This window comes from Anomaloglossus baeobatrachus, chromosome 8, assembly GCF_048569485.1.
Source record: "Anomaloglossus baeobatrachus isolate aAnoBae1 chromosome 8, aAnoBae1.hap1, whole genome shotgun sequence".
NCBI classification, from domain to species: domain Eukaryota; kingdom Metazoa; phylum Chordata; class Amphibia; order Anura; family Aromobatidae; genus Anomaloglossus; species Anomaloglossus baeobatrachus.
Genome location: NC_134360.1, coordinates 223,036,979 through 223,053,875, shown reverse-complemented (window position 1 = coordinate 223,053,875; position 16,897 = coordinate 223,036,979). Strand labels below are relative to the sequence as shown.

The 16,897-nt window shown below is 41.9% G+C and overlaps 1 protein-coding gene across 1 annotated transcript in view; it reads right to left on the bottom strand.

Annotated features, from left to right (window-relative positions):
• ADGRL4 (adhesion G protein-coupled receptor L4) overlaps window positions 1-9,022 on the bottom strand; it is a 290,259-nt gene extending 281,237 nt beyond the window's left edge. Inside the window, exons 1-2 of the mRNA XM_075320254.1 lie at window positions 8,821-9,022; window positions 6,062-6,202 (exon numbers count right to left, since the gene is read on the bottom strand). Coding sequence (XP_075176369.1) covers window positions 6,062-6,202; window positions 8,821-8,986 — 307 coding nt within the window. The 5' untranslated portion in view covers window positions 8,987-9,022. The remainder of the gene's footprint in view (window positions 1-6,061; window positions 6,203-8,820) is intronic.
• Window positions 9,023-16,897: the final 7,875 nt, after the last annotated feature.

The window sequence follows — 16,897 nt, the reverse complement described above, 5'->3', positions numbered from 1 at the left end:
TGACAATATTCTCTCTGCTTCTCACTCTGTATAGATGCTGTCTGCGCAGAGTGACGAAGCAGAGCTGACAATGCTCTCTCGGCTTCTCACCCTGTATAGACGCTTGTCCGTACAGAGTGATGAAGCAGAGCTGACAATGCTCTATCGGCTTCTCACTCTGTATTGACGCTTGTCTGTGCAGAGTAATGAAGGAGAGCTGACAATGCTCTCTATGATGCTCACTCTGTATGGACGCTTGTGCTCAGGATCGTGTACACGAACACCATGTGTTCGGTATGCACCCCGAACTTTACAGTTCGGGTTCGTCCATCACTACTAAAAAAGTGAAAAACAAGCAACTTTCTTGCATAGGGTGCTGCCTGGAGCTACATCTCCAAACCAAAAGCTGACATACACCAAGGGAAATAAATTTTAAGTTACTTGAGATGTTTTTGAAGCTTTACTTGTTCTTAAGGTTCTTTCTACCTTCAAATGTAACTTATTAAGGCCTTATGCCCACATCGCTTTTTTTTGCGTTTTTTTCCATTCATTTTTCCTTACTTTTTTAAATCAATAAACACAAGGAAAAAGCATCCCAGCAAAGTCTATGTGAATCCTGACTCGCTGTGCCCACGCTGCTTCTTTTTTCCTTGCAGATTTTGCTGCTGAAAAAAGAAGCAGCATGTCAATTGTTTCTGCATTTATTTCCTGCGTTTCTATGATCCCCTGCAATGCTTTATCACTACAGGGGATTGTAGTGCAGCACTTCAGCTCACACACCATGCATACAGCATGGTGTGTGAGGCCCTCCGTAGCTCAGTAACCCAGATTTGTCATGGTGATAACCCAGGGTTACTATGGCAGCGATCGGGTCCTTCTAATCACATTCCGGGGACCTACTCACCAGGGAGAGGTAAGTAATTCCACTCCCTGCCTTCTGAATGCTGCAATCGCATTGATTTCAACATTCAGGGGGTTATAATGCCGGAAGCGGTGCGGGGACCACTCCAGACAGTGAGAGCCCGGTCCTGGCTATACCATCAGCTGGAAACCCAGCAGTGATCGCAGGGGTACGGCGCAGGAACCCCCGCAGCCGCCATGAATTACAAAAGCACAAAAAGAATCATGGAAAAATGGAGCAAGCACAATAAGAAGTGCGCATTTTTTCTGCTGCGTTTTTCCTGCCAAAACCTGCTTTCTTATGTGCAGAAAAGAAGCACACGAAAAGCAACGTGGGCACATAGCCTAAAACTGAGTCACTAAAATAAAACAAATACCCTGTAACTTTCTGCACAGGATATTTTCTGGCCCTACGACAATTCCAAACTGAGAGCTGTCAGCCACAAGGAAACACTCAACAAACGGGAAGTGACGGCAGTAACATGACGCTCTGACTGCAAAATCTCCCAAATGCCCAAATGGTGCACAGCATGAGGAGCTGCAACCCCTGCAGCCACTATGTTATGTTACCGCGTAAAAAGCAACCATAAAACCCAGAGAAAAGTCATAAAAATACTATAATATTAATATAAAACCTAAATAGATCAAATGCCACAGATTAGGAGAAAGTAGTGTGGGTGTCAGGCTAAAGGCCGCTTTACACGCTGCGATATCGGTACCGATATCGCTAGCGTGCGTTCCCGCCCCCATCGGTTGTTCGACACGGGCAAATCACTGCCCGTGTCGCACAGCATCGCCCGGACCCGTCACACATACTTACCTTCCCTGCGACGTCGCTGTGACCGGCGAACCGCCTCCTTTCTAAGGGGGCGGTCCGTGTGGCATCACGGCGACGTCACTGAGCGGCCTCCCAATAGAAGTGGAGGGGCGGAGATGAGCAGGACGTAACATCCCTCCCACCTCCTTCCTTCCGCATTGTGGCCGGGACGCAGGTAAGGTGAGGTTCCTTGTTCCTGCGGTGTCACACGGAGCGATGTGTGCTGCCGCAGGAGCGACGAACTACTTCGTACCTGCAGCTCCAACGATATTCGAGAATGGACCCCCATGTCACCGATGAGCGATTTTGCACGTTTTTGCGACAATGCAAAATCGCTCATAGGTGTCACACGCAACGGCATCACTAATGCGGCCGGATGTGCGTCACAAATTCGCATTAGCGATATCGTAGCGTGTAAAGCCTGCTTTAGGCTGCTTTCACACATCAGTTTTTTGGCATCATGCACAATCCGGCAAAAGACGGATAAAACGGATCCGGCACTGGATCCGTTTTATTCCCCATTGACTTGTTTTAGCGCCAGATTGTGCTGGATGGGCTTGTGTTGCATGCAGCATCCGCCGGATTCGGCGAAATGTCTTCGCCCGGCTGCTGGATAGGACGCAGCATGCAGCGCTTTTTGTCTCCGGCGAAAAACTGGATCACGCCATCCGGCATCTTGTATAATGGAAGCCTATGGGCCCCGGATCCGTTGCCATCCGACATATGAGGGAATCCAACAACGGATCCAGTTTTTTGAACTGTGCATGCTCAGTATCACGACGTATCCGTCAAAAAATGGAAGGAACACATGGAAAAAACTGATGTGACGGATCTGTTTTTTCGCCGGATTGTGCCTGACGGCAAAAACCATTTGTGTGAAACTAGCCTAAGAAAGGGAAAATACCAAGCATACGGTGTAAATAAAGGGAAGGGAAGAGGGGAACCCTGTGTCTAGGGAAGGGGGAGATGGTGACCTTTGATCCAACCTTTCGCTGGCCCCTGACTTCCCTCCCCACCCTAGATAGGTTCCACACCTATGCGCCGAGCAGGATACCTGGACCTGGCTGACCCTGAACTGGGCCCTAAGTAAGGAATGGATTGGATAAACAAGTAATCAACCGCACTATCTTCTAATGAAGACACACAGAATACAAACAGGGGAAAGTGAACGCACACTTATCTCCAAGAAGATTCAGGGAGAGGAACAGCAACATACAAAATGTCTTCAGATGAATACAAGCTGACTGCTTGCATCCAAGGCCTATATAGGAATATTACTCTATCATCAGCAAACACCAAGGGGAAATGTGGGTATTTAAGGACACAAGCGGAAGTGATGATCATTAACAGATGAAAGGTGAGGATATCCACAGGGTCCTAAAAGGAAAGGGATTAACCCCAAGCAGAGAAGATACATAGGATACCATTTACACCACAGCAGGAAAAATAGAAGGTCAGGGAGCAGTTTGTGTAGCCAAAGGCTGTGACCTTCTCCAGCCGGACACCACAGGACTATCAACCGTGGGCTTACTGTTTAAAGATTTCCACATGAACATGGGATTTACATATCTTGTAGTACTATTTGCCAATTCTGTGTTTTATTCTCTGCTCATTCGCAAAAGTTCAATATTCAGCTGGTTTCCAGTAGCCAGAGAGCAGTGCATTGTGGGAGCTGTCTGGGAGTTGGAGTAAATAGTAACAAACTTTGCAATAAATGTACAGATGTCCCTTAATTTTCCTTGAATTTGGTTATTATACAAAGTTAATACGTCCCACCATTATTCAAGGAAACAAAAGACCAGCCACAATCTGCATCACAACCACTAGATAGATACATATAACACCAACCTTTCCCAATAAAGTATGACACATTCATGTTTATTAAAGTTGCTCATATACTACCAATCATTTATAAAGCCAGGTGAAAAAGTCATGACTGTATCCCACTCTGGCGAGTCTGGGACCAAAACGTCACAGCTGGTATTTGAATGTATCTACTTTCTTTTAGTGCTGCAGGGGTTAAGTACTTTTTTCTATCTGGTTGTTCTTTATAGCCTTAGGGCGGCTTTCTACGTTGCGACATCGCACGTGCGATGTCGGTGGGGTCAAATCGAAAGTGACGCACATCCGGCGTCACTTTCGACATCGTACTGTGTAAATGCTAGATGATATGATTAACGAGCGTAAAAGCGTCGGTATCGTATCATCGGTGCATTCACCGACATTTCCATAATGCCGGTGCCGCGACAGGTACGATGTAGTTCCTCGTTCCTGCGGCAGCACACATCGCTGTGTATGAAGCCGCAGGAGCGAGGAACATCTCCTACCTGCCGCCGGCGCTATACGGAAGGAAGGAGGTGGGCGGGATGTTTACATCCTGCTCATCTCCGCCCCTCCGTCGCTATTGGCCGCCTGCCGTGTGACGTCGTTATGACGCCGCACGACCCACCCCCTTAGGAAGGAGGCGGGTCGCCGGCCAGAGCGACGGTCGCAGGGCAGGTGAGTGCATGTGAAGCTGGCGTAGCGATAATTTTCGCTACGCCAGCTATCACAAGATATTGTACCTGCGACAGGGGCGGGGACTATCGCGTGCGACATCGCAGCATCGGCTTGCGATGTCGCAACGTGCAAAGCCCACCTTAATGTTAGATGCATCTCTTTTAGGCAACTCCCTATAAAAAGTCATGTGTCTTACCATCTGATGCTGATTATAGAATCTCATTCTTCTGCTGACCACTTTGGAAAGAGTCTGTCTCTTGAAGAAGCTGAAGAGTTGTGACTACTGCAGAAGTGGTGTTTTTCTGCATTGAAGACATTTGGAGTGTTTCCTTTTTGTGTCTTTTTCCCTTTTTCTGTCTCCCTTACCTTGTGTTGTAGTATTGTAGTGGTGAGACTAGTGCTCTTGCTAGCCTTCTCACTAGCCAGGACAAGAGAGGGCCTAGGCAGATGATTGATGATGGGGGAATGACCCATATAGGGACGTTATATAGCTTAGGGTTCAGGCTCAGATGAGTTGCAATAGGTGTCCCCTCTCCCCTTTGCTTATCGCCAGTGCCTTCCTTTCATACCATCCCCGTTATCACCCTTGTGTTGTGCTGCATGCTGAGCGTCCATACACTCTGGCATGACAGAAACCCTAAGTAAGGACTCCTCTGTACACTCATCTGTTCCCAATGCCATGTGTCTACCAGGTCATTATTCCATTTCATTCATGTTGTTATGTGAAAACTCCAACTAATGGATTTAGATAATTGAAACAACCTAAACCCAAACCCCAGAAAACCTCTATAAATGCATTTATACAGCTACAACATAGAATTGATAACAAATAATACATTATGGATCATTGATTTCAGCTCTTGGCATGTAATACCATATTATATGTGGCCAGAAATAGGTTCCCTCCAATGAATGGCAGCAGTGTTAAATAAGGCATGTTACTGGGTCAAAAGTGTCCAGTTTTTGCTCTTAGTTTATTCCCAATGTTCTCCAGAGTTAATCTATTTATCTTTAAATCCACCATACCGATGTAAAGATATGGGTCTTTTATTTAGTGCTAATTTTACTGCCTTTACAAGAGGGCGAGGCTGACTTGATCCTCAGGGGCGGGTCTTTAGGCTCCTCTGCATAACTGTGAGCCTTGCCCCCTTAGTAAAGGCCACAGAAATTGGCACTAATTCAAAAAGCCTAAATCTCTGGAACTGTAAGGTGGATTTATAGAGAACCAAAAATGTAATACAAAGGGGAACATCAGGAATAAACCAGGAGCCAAAAGTGGACACATGAACCTGGTGACAGGTCCTGTTCAAAGACGCAGATTCGTCTCAATCAGCTGATCATTTTGCAGCTTCTTTATAAAAAGTCTCCATGAGAAAAATCTCCAATTAGGAAAAACAATCTCTAATTGTGAATATAAAATTGATGAACCAAACTGTGCATATTTGTAGACGATAGTGTAAAATTGTAACTAGTCTTTTATTATAACCCATCATTTCTTTAAGGATTATCATTTCATAGAGTGATAGCATATAATAAGTATCGTCTCTATGGCCCCCATTCTTGGGATAAGTTGGGGTCCCAGTCGTCTGACCTCCCAGCAATCAAGTAGTAATGTCAATCCTTGGAAATATGCCAACACTTTACAAGATGGGAATGACCCTTTAAGAGCAGCATGACCTCCTTTGGCCGATACATCTCGATTCACTCCTAGCGTCACACCGTTCTACATGACTAACCAAACTTAATCATTTGACCCCGGTATACTGAAAATAAAAGAAGAAATACACTTGTCTCGCTCCCATGAGCTAATCAATTTCTATATCACTGGTTTCAAGGAGAAATTGGTAAAAAAAAAAGCGTTCTTACCTTCGCAGAAATTAATTCCATCCCCTGTATATCCGCTAGCGCAGTAGCAGCCGCGAATCCCCTTCTCTTCCTTACATTGAGCATTTTTATGGCACGTCAGCGAGCATTGCTGACCGAGGTCCAGCAAAATAAAAGTACACACTGCAAAAAAAAACACCTTTAATGTGATAAAATGGAAGAAAAGATTAATACAAATGCTTATGGTGTTAGACGGGCGTTCAGCAGAGCGCACATTGCATGCATGGTCAAAACATCCTAGAAAATAATTACATAAAAGAATGCAAATTATCCAACAAATCAGAATGAACTGATCAATATTATTATTATTATTATTATTATTATTATTATTATTATTATTATATCCAAAGTTCAATAATTCTAAGAAATACAAAGTATATAGCTAAATAATTAAAAAAAAGATTAATATGTATCTGTATAAAAAAGTATTTGAAATAAATAATTTATTATTAATAATAATATTAATAATAATATTAGTTCAATAATTTTAAGATATATAAAGGAAATAAATAAATATTTTTAAAAAAAAAGAAAATGTATCTGTATAAAAAGTATATAAAAAATTAATAATAATAATATTGTATCCAAAGTTCAATAATTCTAAGAAATACAAAGTAAATAAAAAATTTAAAAAAGATTAATATGTATAAAAAGTATTAAAAAAGAAAGACTTTATTATTATTATTATTATTATTATTATTATTATTATTATTATTATTATTATTATTAGTATTATTATTATTATTAATAATAATAATAATAAAGTCTTTCTTTTCTAATACTTTTTATACATATTAATATTTTTTTAATTATTTATTTACTTTGTATTTCTTATAATTATTGAACTTTGGTTAAAATATTATTATTATTATTATTATTAATAATTTTTTATATACTTGTTATACTGATACATGTTCTTTTTTTTAAAAAAATATTTATTTATTTGCTTTATATATCTTAAAATTATTGAACTAATATTATTGTTACTATTATTATTATTATTATTGATATATTATTATTAACAATAATAGTTCAATAATTGTAAGAAATAGAAAGCAAATAAGTGTATATATATATATATATATATATATATATATACACACATATGCACATATACACATAAGAGATAAGATAATATATTAATATATTTATAAATATATACATATGATGTGTTGTTATATATGTGCTTATGGTGTTATATATATGTGACATATCCCAAGATACAGTAAAACTTAACATATTAGCAGATGTGAAACACATGTGACACCATGATGTTATATTACGTTATTTAGGCCATAATTTTAAGTAGATATATAGGCTCCAATTCCTCTAAGCAATTTTGCCAAAATTCTGTTGTAAATTGGTTTGAAAAGTAGCAACATATTTGTGCAACTCGGAGTTCCGCATAATTTTTACAATTTTTGGAATTTTCACGCCAGTTTCTCCCAGTTCTGCCAAAATGAACTGAGCTGAGCGAGATGGGGACGCAAAAGGAGCGCGAAGCCACAGATTACCCAACTAATGACTGATGCCAGAAATCATACTCTATATTTAAGACATTTAGGGGTAAAACTTAAAATCTAACAGAAATAGTCCTATGATACTGTATAATATATTGGACCAGGGTTGTGTGAATAATTTTTTATATTTTTTACATTTTGTCATTTACAGAAGAATAATTGTGTAAACGACAAGTGTAAAATACATACAAAAAAATATCCAAATGATATAAAAGATATATAAAGAAAAGACACTGTATATGATTAAATATCTGAGAAACTTGTGCAATATAATATGTACAGACAACAACATAAATAAGCATTTGCTAAAACATGAAAAACATTAACATTTTACAAAATAAATATATTTTACAAAATATTAGAAAAATGCATAAATAAAAAGTAAAAAAAATGTAGAAAATAATATAAAACACAGAGAGCGGAGTTTATTTTTTGCTTATTAGAAAAGACTTTGATGAAGTGTTTTACCCAATATTCTCACACATTGCAATATGATTATTACGGGAGTTTGAAAGATTTAAGTAAATGCTGTAGTTGATTTTCTTACACTATCATAGAAAAAAATTGTAAATATTGCAAAATTAAAAAAAAATCTTTTGAAAAATCCCTGTTTTTTGTTTGCCTGGACCTGTACTATCATAGAAAAAAATTGTAAATATTGCAAAAATTAAAAAAAAAATCTTTTGAAAAATCCCTATTTTTTTTGTCTGCCTGGACCTGTACTATCATAGAAAACAAATGTAAATATTGCAAAAATTAAAAAAAATCTTTTGAAAAATCCCTATTTTTTTGTCTGCCTGGACCTGTACTATCATAGAAAAAAATTGTAAATATTGCAAAATTAAAAAAAAAAAAAAATCTTTTGAAAAATTCCTATTTTTTTTGGCTCCCTGGACCTGTACTATCATAGAAAAAAACTGTAAATATTGCAAAATTAAAAAAAAAAAAAAAAATCTTTTGAAAAATCCCTATTTTTTTCTCTGCCTGGACCTGTACTATCATAGAAAAAAATTGTAAATATTGCAAAATAAAAAAAGAAAAAAATCTTTTGAACAATCCCCATTTTTTGTTTGCCTGGACCTGCAGTCACTCTACAGTGCAGACAGTAATTAATGTTGTAACTTTTAAAAAAGTAACATTGTAAGAAGGTGTAAAGTAGAAAGTGACCTATGTGATGTATAATGTCAGGTAGAAGGTGTCCCCTGGCCCCGAGTTTCTTACCTATGAGATAGAGTAGTTTCATTGGAGGCGGCCGATGGGGACTCCAGCTTTGGGACAGTTGATACGAGTGACCCAGGAGCCCTGGTCCCTGTGACGCGGTCGGTTTCCTTTGCAGATTTTCCTGTTTTCTTTCTTTGCTCAGTAATTCTACTTCCTCCACTTTCATCAGGTCCAAAAGGAGATCACTTATTAGAAGTCGAGTATATAATGTGATCTACGTGCACAGACGTCGCTCCCGTTTGGCTTCTATAACGTTTCGTACACTTTGTATACATTTTTTGTAATTTTTTTTTAATATTCTTCTGTTTTTTCTTTATAAATAGAGATTTTATGTTTCCAGGGAGGAGGCAGAATTAATGAGGTCACTCCTTTGTCCTACAGATCTTGAGAAAGATTTACTTAGAAAACTGTTGTGTCTATGACCGGATGGGAAACGTTACTCAGAGAAACATTAACACTTCCTGGAACAAGCGGGAGGCAACAAAATGTACTCAAGGGTGGTGGGGTCTCCTGAAGGGTCCTGCGTCATATATCATGTGTCCAGTGTTATATACTGTGCGTCCCGTGTTATATACCATGAGTGTCTCGTGTTATATACCACGTGTGCCCTGTGTTATATACCATGTGTGCAACGTATTATATATTGTGTCCTGTGTTATATACCATGTCTGTCCAATATTATATACTATGTGTCTTTTTTCACCTCGTCGCCGATCACGTACCTAGATCTTTGCTTGCCCTTTACTCACCCTGACTAGTGAGAAGGCCAGCGAGAACACTAGTCCCACCACTGCACTAAAATATTACAAGGTGAATAAGACACCATATGCCCCATGTTATATACCATGAGTGTCCCGTGTTATATACCATGTGTGCAACGTGTTATATACTGTGTCCTGTGTTATATACCATGTCTGTCCAATATTATATACTATGTGTCTTTTTTCACCTCGTCGCCGATCATGTACCTAGACCTTCGCTTGCCCTTTACTCACCCTGACTAGTGAGAAGGCCGGTGAGAATACTAGTCCCACCCCTGCACTAATATATTACAAGGTGAAGGAGACACCATGTGCCCCATGTTATATACCATGAGTGTCCCGTGTTATATACAATGTGTGCAACGTGTTATATACCATGAGTGTCTTGTGTTATATACTATGTGTGTCCTATGTTATATACCATGTGTGTCATGTGTTACTTACCGTGTGTTTCCCGTGTTACATACTGTGTGTCCCGCGTAATATACTGTGTGTATTCTATGTTATATACCATGTCTGTCCAATATTATATACTATGTGTCTTTTTTCACCTCATCGACGATCACGTACTCAGACCTTCGCTTGCCCTTTACTCACCCTGACTAGTGAGAAGGCCGGCGAGAATACTAGTCCTACTACTGCACTAATATATTACAAGGTGAAGGAGATAAATGAGGGAATAAACAAAAAGAATATACACCAAGTTCATGGCTGCAGCAAGATTCAAGGACTTCAGCCAGCACCGCTTCCACCACAAGGACTAACATCACCAGCAAGGCTCCTGTGACTACCAGCTTAACCTGTCTCTCCTCTCTGGTTAGTGTGAGAATGAAGACTTCTATTACCAGCCTCATGTGATGGTAGATGTGACCATTTAAAGGGAATGGGTGTGGTCATATCCCGGCTACATATCAGGCGAATTAGCCAGGAGCTGTTAGCAAAGAAACTAACATTAACCCTCGCTGCAAACATATTTAATATCTGGAGTCTCACAAGGCAAAGTGAAACTCTGGCCCCAAACGTGTCACGAGTCTCCTATTGACGGGAGACCATCCTGACACCGGGAACTCAGGGGAACAGTCTCTTTTTATTTTTAATGCAGCTTTTCACTGCAATTGACCCGTTCATAAAGACCTGATTTCAAGGAGAAACCATCCTCCATGATCACATAAGAAGAAGCGGATACTCGCGCGGTGTTAACTGCATCCCAGCAGATTCTTCAGGCAGCAGATTGCAGGAGTTGGGAACCCAAATCCTACATAAGACCCTCTGCCTAGGACCCTATGCCATGTATCTACAGGTGAGACCTACATAGGATGAATTTCTCGCAAATTTTGGATTATTTATTTTGAATATTCATTTTTAGGATTTTGATTTGCGCTAATACATCAAATAGTGGTCAACCAGGGTTCGATTCTTAGGGCTGGAAACAATTAAAAACCTACAAAATCTTATAATTACTGTCTCCCTCTACTTCACCATACTTTTCTTCTCTTTGGCTTCCATCTTCTTCCGCATGTTGACTGGACCCCATGTCATGGATGGGTGTTGGCTCCTAAGTGAGAGCCTCAGAGCGTGATAAGATGCCCCATTCTCCATGTGGCCCAGGTAATGACAGCCCCTGCCGTACGATCATGGAAGAAGAAGGAAGAGGTCGGAGCACGGGCGGCGGTGGGACAGCTACGGGGACGGCCGTGGAGCGGTGAGTATAAGAGTTTATTTGTTACATTTTTGGGTGATGAGAATGGACTCGTTCCTTTCCCACCTCCCGTGCTTTCTCTCGTTCCGGTTGACCATGCTTTCCGGAGGAATAAGCGCCAAATTAATGGAACATCATCGCTTTCTATTATAATATTTAACAAAGACGTCTTCTCAGCTTGGATTCTTCCTCTCATTTCCAAATTTTCTGCTGCTTTTTATTAATAAAGAGTTCCCTTGTCTACTATTTTATTATCTGAGCATCTTGAAGCTTGATGGAGATCTTCTTGTTAAAACTTCCTCACGGCTGAAGCTGCCGAGGGAGCGAATCGCATGAAAGGCCCAGCTGTTATCACAAGTGATATAATGAAAGAAGCAGCAGCGGATACATCACCGGCGCACTCTGCGGGATCCAGAGGAATGCACTTAACTTTGCTCGGAACCATTCAAAACCGCGGCGTTAAATATATCCGACATATAAAAGGCCTACCCAGAGAGACGCTCGCAGACGGCGGACATGATGACGGATGTCTGACGACTTCATTCAGACAGGAATGACTCCCATCGACACCGTCTGCCTCCAATCTATTAGCGACTTTTCTCACAAGGCGACGCCTGCGCTCGCTACTGTTTCTTGTGCTTTAAATTTTAATAGAGAATATTACTGTTTTTTATCAAATAGTTAAAGTAATATTCTAGTTTCAGAAACTTTAGGATATTCTTTGTGTGATTTTTTTTCCTACTACAGTCGTACAGTTTTCCACATCTCTGCTTGCTGTCAATAAATGGTCACTGTCCTTTTACCAAATTTTACATTAATCAATAGAACAAGTCAAAATAAGAAACTCTGTGATATATCCTATTGGAGATTTTTCCTTCTTTCTCCACTTATGAGCCACTTCTCCTCTCACTCTGTAAGATATCCTATAGATTTTTCCTGCTTTCTCCACTTATGAGCCACTTCTCCTCCCACTCTGTAATATATCCTATAGGAGATGTTTCCTTCTTTCGCCATTTATGAGCCACTTCTTTTCCCACTCTGTAATATATCCTATAGGAGATTTTTCCTTTCCTTCTCCACTTATGAGCCACTTCTCCTCCCACTCTGTAACATATCCTATAGGATATGTTTCCTTCTTTCTCCACTTATGAGCCCCTTCTCTTTCCACTCTGTAATATATCCTATAGGAGATGTTTCCTTCTTTCACCACTTATGAGCCACTTCTCTTTCCACTCTGTAATATATCCTATAGGAGATGTTTCCTTCTTTCGCCACTTATGAGCTACTTCTCTTCCCACTCTGTAATATATCCTATAGGAGATGTTTTCTTCTTTTTCCACTTATGAGACATTTCTCCTCCCACTCTGTAATATATCCTATAGGAGATTTTTCCTTCTTTCTCCACTTATGAGCCACTTCTCCTCCCACTCTGTAATATATCCTATAGGAGATTTTTCCTTCTTTCTCCACTTATGACCAACTTCTCCCACTCTGTAATATATCCTATAGGAGATTTTACCTTCTTTCTCCACTTATGAGCCACTTCCCCTCCCCTTTATCTCCCAAACTAATAATCTACTAATATAAAATGCTAAATTCAGTCCTACTTCAGTTAAGATTGCTAAGATTGACAAAGAGGGAGACGATTACAGCTGCCTATTAAAGTATTTTGAGAAATGCAGGGTAGGAGGGAAAATCAGTGTACGGTGGAGATAAACACACAGACGTGCTGATGCTTTCTAATAAGAGTTTATCTGGTCCCAGAGCAGAGTTCACAGCTACACTGCTTAGTCTGGTGTATAATGTTTCATGTGCTGCATCTCCCTTAAAGTAAGTGTTTTATCTGAGGCTAATGCTGCGTCACAGCTGTTTTCTAGTAAGTGTTCACTCCCACCCTAATTCTGGGTCACAGCTACACTTCTCAGTACTGTTGTACACTGTCCATCATACTGCAGCTGTTTTCTAGTAAGTGATTTGCCTTTTCCTAATGCTGGATTCACAGCTTAGTACTTGTGACAAACAACCACTAGGTGTCACTAGATGCAACTAGTGGCTGGGAAGTCAAACAATCCAGAGATCAGGAGCCAGGAGGTCCCATATGGAACACAGGGAGAAAGCAGAGCCGAGGTCAGGGTATCAGCCGGAGGTCAGAAGCCAGGAAGTCACGTGAGGTACACAGGGAGGAAGCGGAGACAAGGTCAGGGTATGAGCTGGAGGTCAGAAGCCAGGGGGAAATGTCAGAGCCTGGGGCACGGGTGGAGAAGGGTAACAGAGGTCTGGGGTAGGGAGATGAGGTCAGAGCAGAGCACATACAGGAGCCAGAGAACTCACTGCAGAACAGGAACTACGATTGGGTAAGACTACTCCTTACTAAATCAGAGCAATCACCCAGAACGAGGTGCATGTGAACAGGCCCCTCCCAGCACCAGAGCAGGACCCAAGGCCGGGAAACAACCCATCCACTGGAGCACAACACAAAACAGAGCATCGGCTCTGCTGGAGAGCAAAGCACCGCGGATCAGAACCATTATAGTACTCATTACTACTGTATAATGTTTTCCATGCAACAATAGAAATCTGTCTGGACTTTGAGTTTACTCAGTTCACTGGCACCTCAAAATATTTATTACAGTGTGCACGCCTAAAACAATTTGCTAGATTAATGTTTTCCATGCAGCAGCAGCTAACTTACCCTAACGCTGGAGTCACAGCTACAATGCTCAGTACTGTTGTACAATGTCCATCATATTACAGCTATTTGCTAGAAAGTTATTGGTCTCACCCTAATGATGGATTCACAGCTTAAGGCCACGTCACACTAAGCGACATCGCTGCTGAGTCACGGCTTTTGTGACGCAACAGCGATCTTGCTAGGATTGTCGTTGTGTGTGACATCCAGCAATGACCTGGCCCCTGCTGTGAGGTCGGCGGTCGTTGCTGAATGTCCTGGACCATTTTTTGGTCGTTGCTCTCCCGCTGTGAAGCGCACATCGCTGTGTTTGACAGTAAGAGAGCAACGATCTGAATGTGCAGGCAGCCGACTTCTGCAGACATTGGTAACCAAGGTACCCATCAGGTAACCAAGCACAGCGCTTTGCTTGGTTACCCGATATTTACCTTGGTTACCAGCGTCCGCAGCTTCTAGAAGCCGGCTCCCTGCACACGTAGCCAAGGTACACATCGGGTAACTATAAGCAAAGCGCTTTGCTTAGTAACCCAATGTGTACTATGGTTACCAAACACAGCGTCATTACACGGGTCGCTGGTGGCTGATCTCTGATCGCTGTGGAGATCTGCCTGATTGACAGCTCACCAGCGACCATGTAGCGATCCTCCAGCGATCCCTGTCAGGTCAGATCGCTGGTGGGATCGCTGCAGAGCTCATTACCACTGTATAATGTCTTCCATGCAGCAGCTGATAACTTACCCTAATGCTGGAGTCACAGCTGCACTGCTGAGTACTGTTGTATAAGGTCCTCTGTGCGGCTGCTATTTTGTAGCCATTGTTTTATCTCATTTTCAGAGCTGGTTTCCAGCTATACTGTTCGGTTCTGCTTTTTAATGACCAAGGTCCTGCTGTTTCTTTTGAATATGTACCTATGCACTAAAGGATTGCAATCTATGATGTCATACCTGTGTAAAATAGCTCATCATCATCATCCTCATCATCACGTATACACAAAAGGTACGTACTAAAAATAATAATATTTGTTGCAACGTGATTTTTTAATATTACTTAAATGCAGTGGAAAGTAAATAAAGAAAAAAGCATCTGCAGAACATCACCCTGATTACAATACATCACAGGGTAATGGAGATGATAATATTTCACCTACAAAGGGAAAGTCCTGGGTGCTGGACTGAGCCAACATAAATAAAAGGGATATCAAAAGACTCCTACCACTATATAGTGGATTGCACAAACCCCGAGCCTCACAGTATTAGGTAACAGTTAAGCATGTGACAAACAATAAAAAGTAATGGCGCCATATTTCATATACATAATGACACTATGTGCACGCCGCTCCCAACGCACATTTCTCTTGCTGCTTTATGAAGAGTACAGAACTGCAGACATCAGAGGCTCTTGTAGGCGGCTTACAGCAACTAGGGATGGGAAGCACAGGTGCAAGCATTAATAACTATATACAGTTAGGTGCAGAAATATTTGGCCAGTGACCGAATCTTTGTGATTTCTGCTCTGCAGGCCTCTGTTTTGTATTTAAAATAAAATAACTGAGATGCAATTCAAGAGGAGACTGCAACTATTTTTCCACAAAGTCTCCTCATTTCAGGAGCTCAATAATAATAATTGCACAAGGTAACTGTCCCATAAATAAAATGTTCATGTTTAATCCTTTGTAGAGAATCCTTTGCAGCAATGACTGAAGTCTTCCAGCCATAGATGCCTCCGTCACTGGTCTACTCCTGTATGAGGTTTCTTGTTGTAGACACCTCCATCTCTGGTCTCCTCCTGTGTGAGATTTCTTGTTGTAGACGCCTCCATCGCTGGTCTCCTCCTGTGTGAGGCTTCTGGCCGTGGACGCCTCCATCACTGGTCTCCTCCTGTGTGAGTATTCCAGCCGTAGATGTCTCCATCGCTGGTCTCCTCCTGTGTGAGTATTCCAGCCGTAGATGTCTCCATCGCTGGTCTCCTCCAGTGTAAGACTTCTGGCCGTGGACGCCTCCATCGCTGGTCTCCTCCAGTGTGAGACTTCTGGCCGTGGACGCCTCCATCGCTGGTCTCCTCCAGTGTGAGACTTCTGGCCGTGGACGCCTCCATCACTGGTCTCCTCCAGTGTGAGACTTCTGGCCGTGGACGCCTCCATCGCTGGTCTCCTCCAGTGTGAGACTTCTGGCCGTGGACGCCTCCATCGCTGGTCTCCTCCAGTGTGAGACTTCTGGCCGTGGACGCCTCCATCGCTGGTCTCCTCCTGTGTGAGGCTTCTGGCCGTAGACGCCTCCATCGCTGGTCTCCTCCTGTGTGAGGCTTCTTTTGGAAAGAAGCCTCCATCGCTGGTTTCCTCCTGTGCAAGGCTTCTGGCCGTAGACGTCTCCATCACTGGTCTCCTCCTGTGTGAGGCTTCTGGCCGTAGACGTCTCCATCCCTGGTCTCCTCCTGTGTGAGGCTTCTGGCCGTAGACGTCTCCATCACTGGTCTGCTCCCGTATGAGGCTTCTGGCCGTAGACGTCTCCATCGCTGGTCTGCTACCGTGTGAGGCTTCTGGCTATAGACGTTTCCATCGCTGGTCAGCCGTGGACGTCTCCATCGCTGGTCTGCTCCCATGTTAGGCTTCTGGCCATGGTTGTCTCTATTGCTGGTCTCCTCCGGTGTGAGGCTGTAAAGGGGTGTAATGCTCAGCCGCCCCAGACCTGCATGTCTGCTGTGTGTAAAATGTAATGTTTAAAGTTTATGTTCTGGTGTAATGTGTGTAAGTGGCCACTAGGTGGCCACCATGTGTAAGATTCTTCCCGGGTACTCTCGGGCTAAAGGCAGTTAGTGAAGGGGAGGGGTTTAGTTTGAGTTTTACATGAAATATATCGCTGTCTATATCAGGTCCACAGAGTTCAGCTCCTTCTGGACTGCAGGACATAGAGCTAAAGCTTTCGTAACATT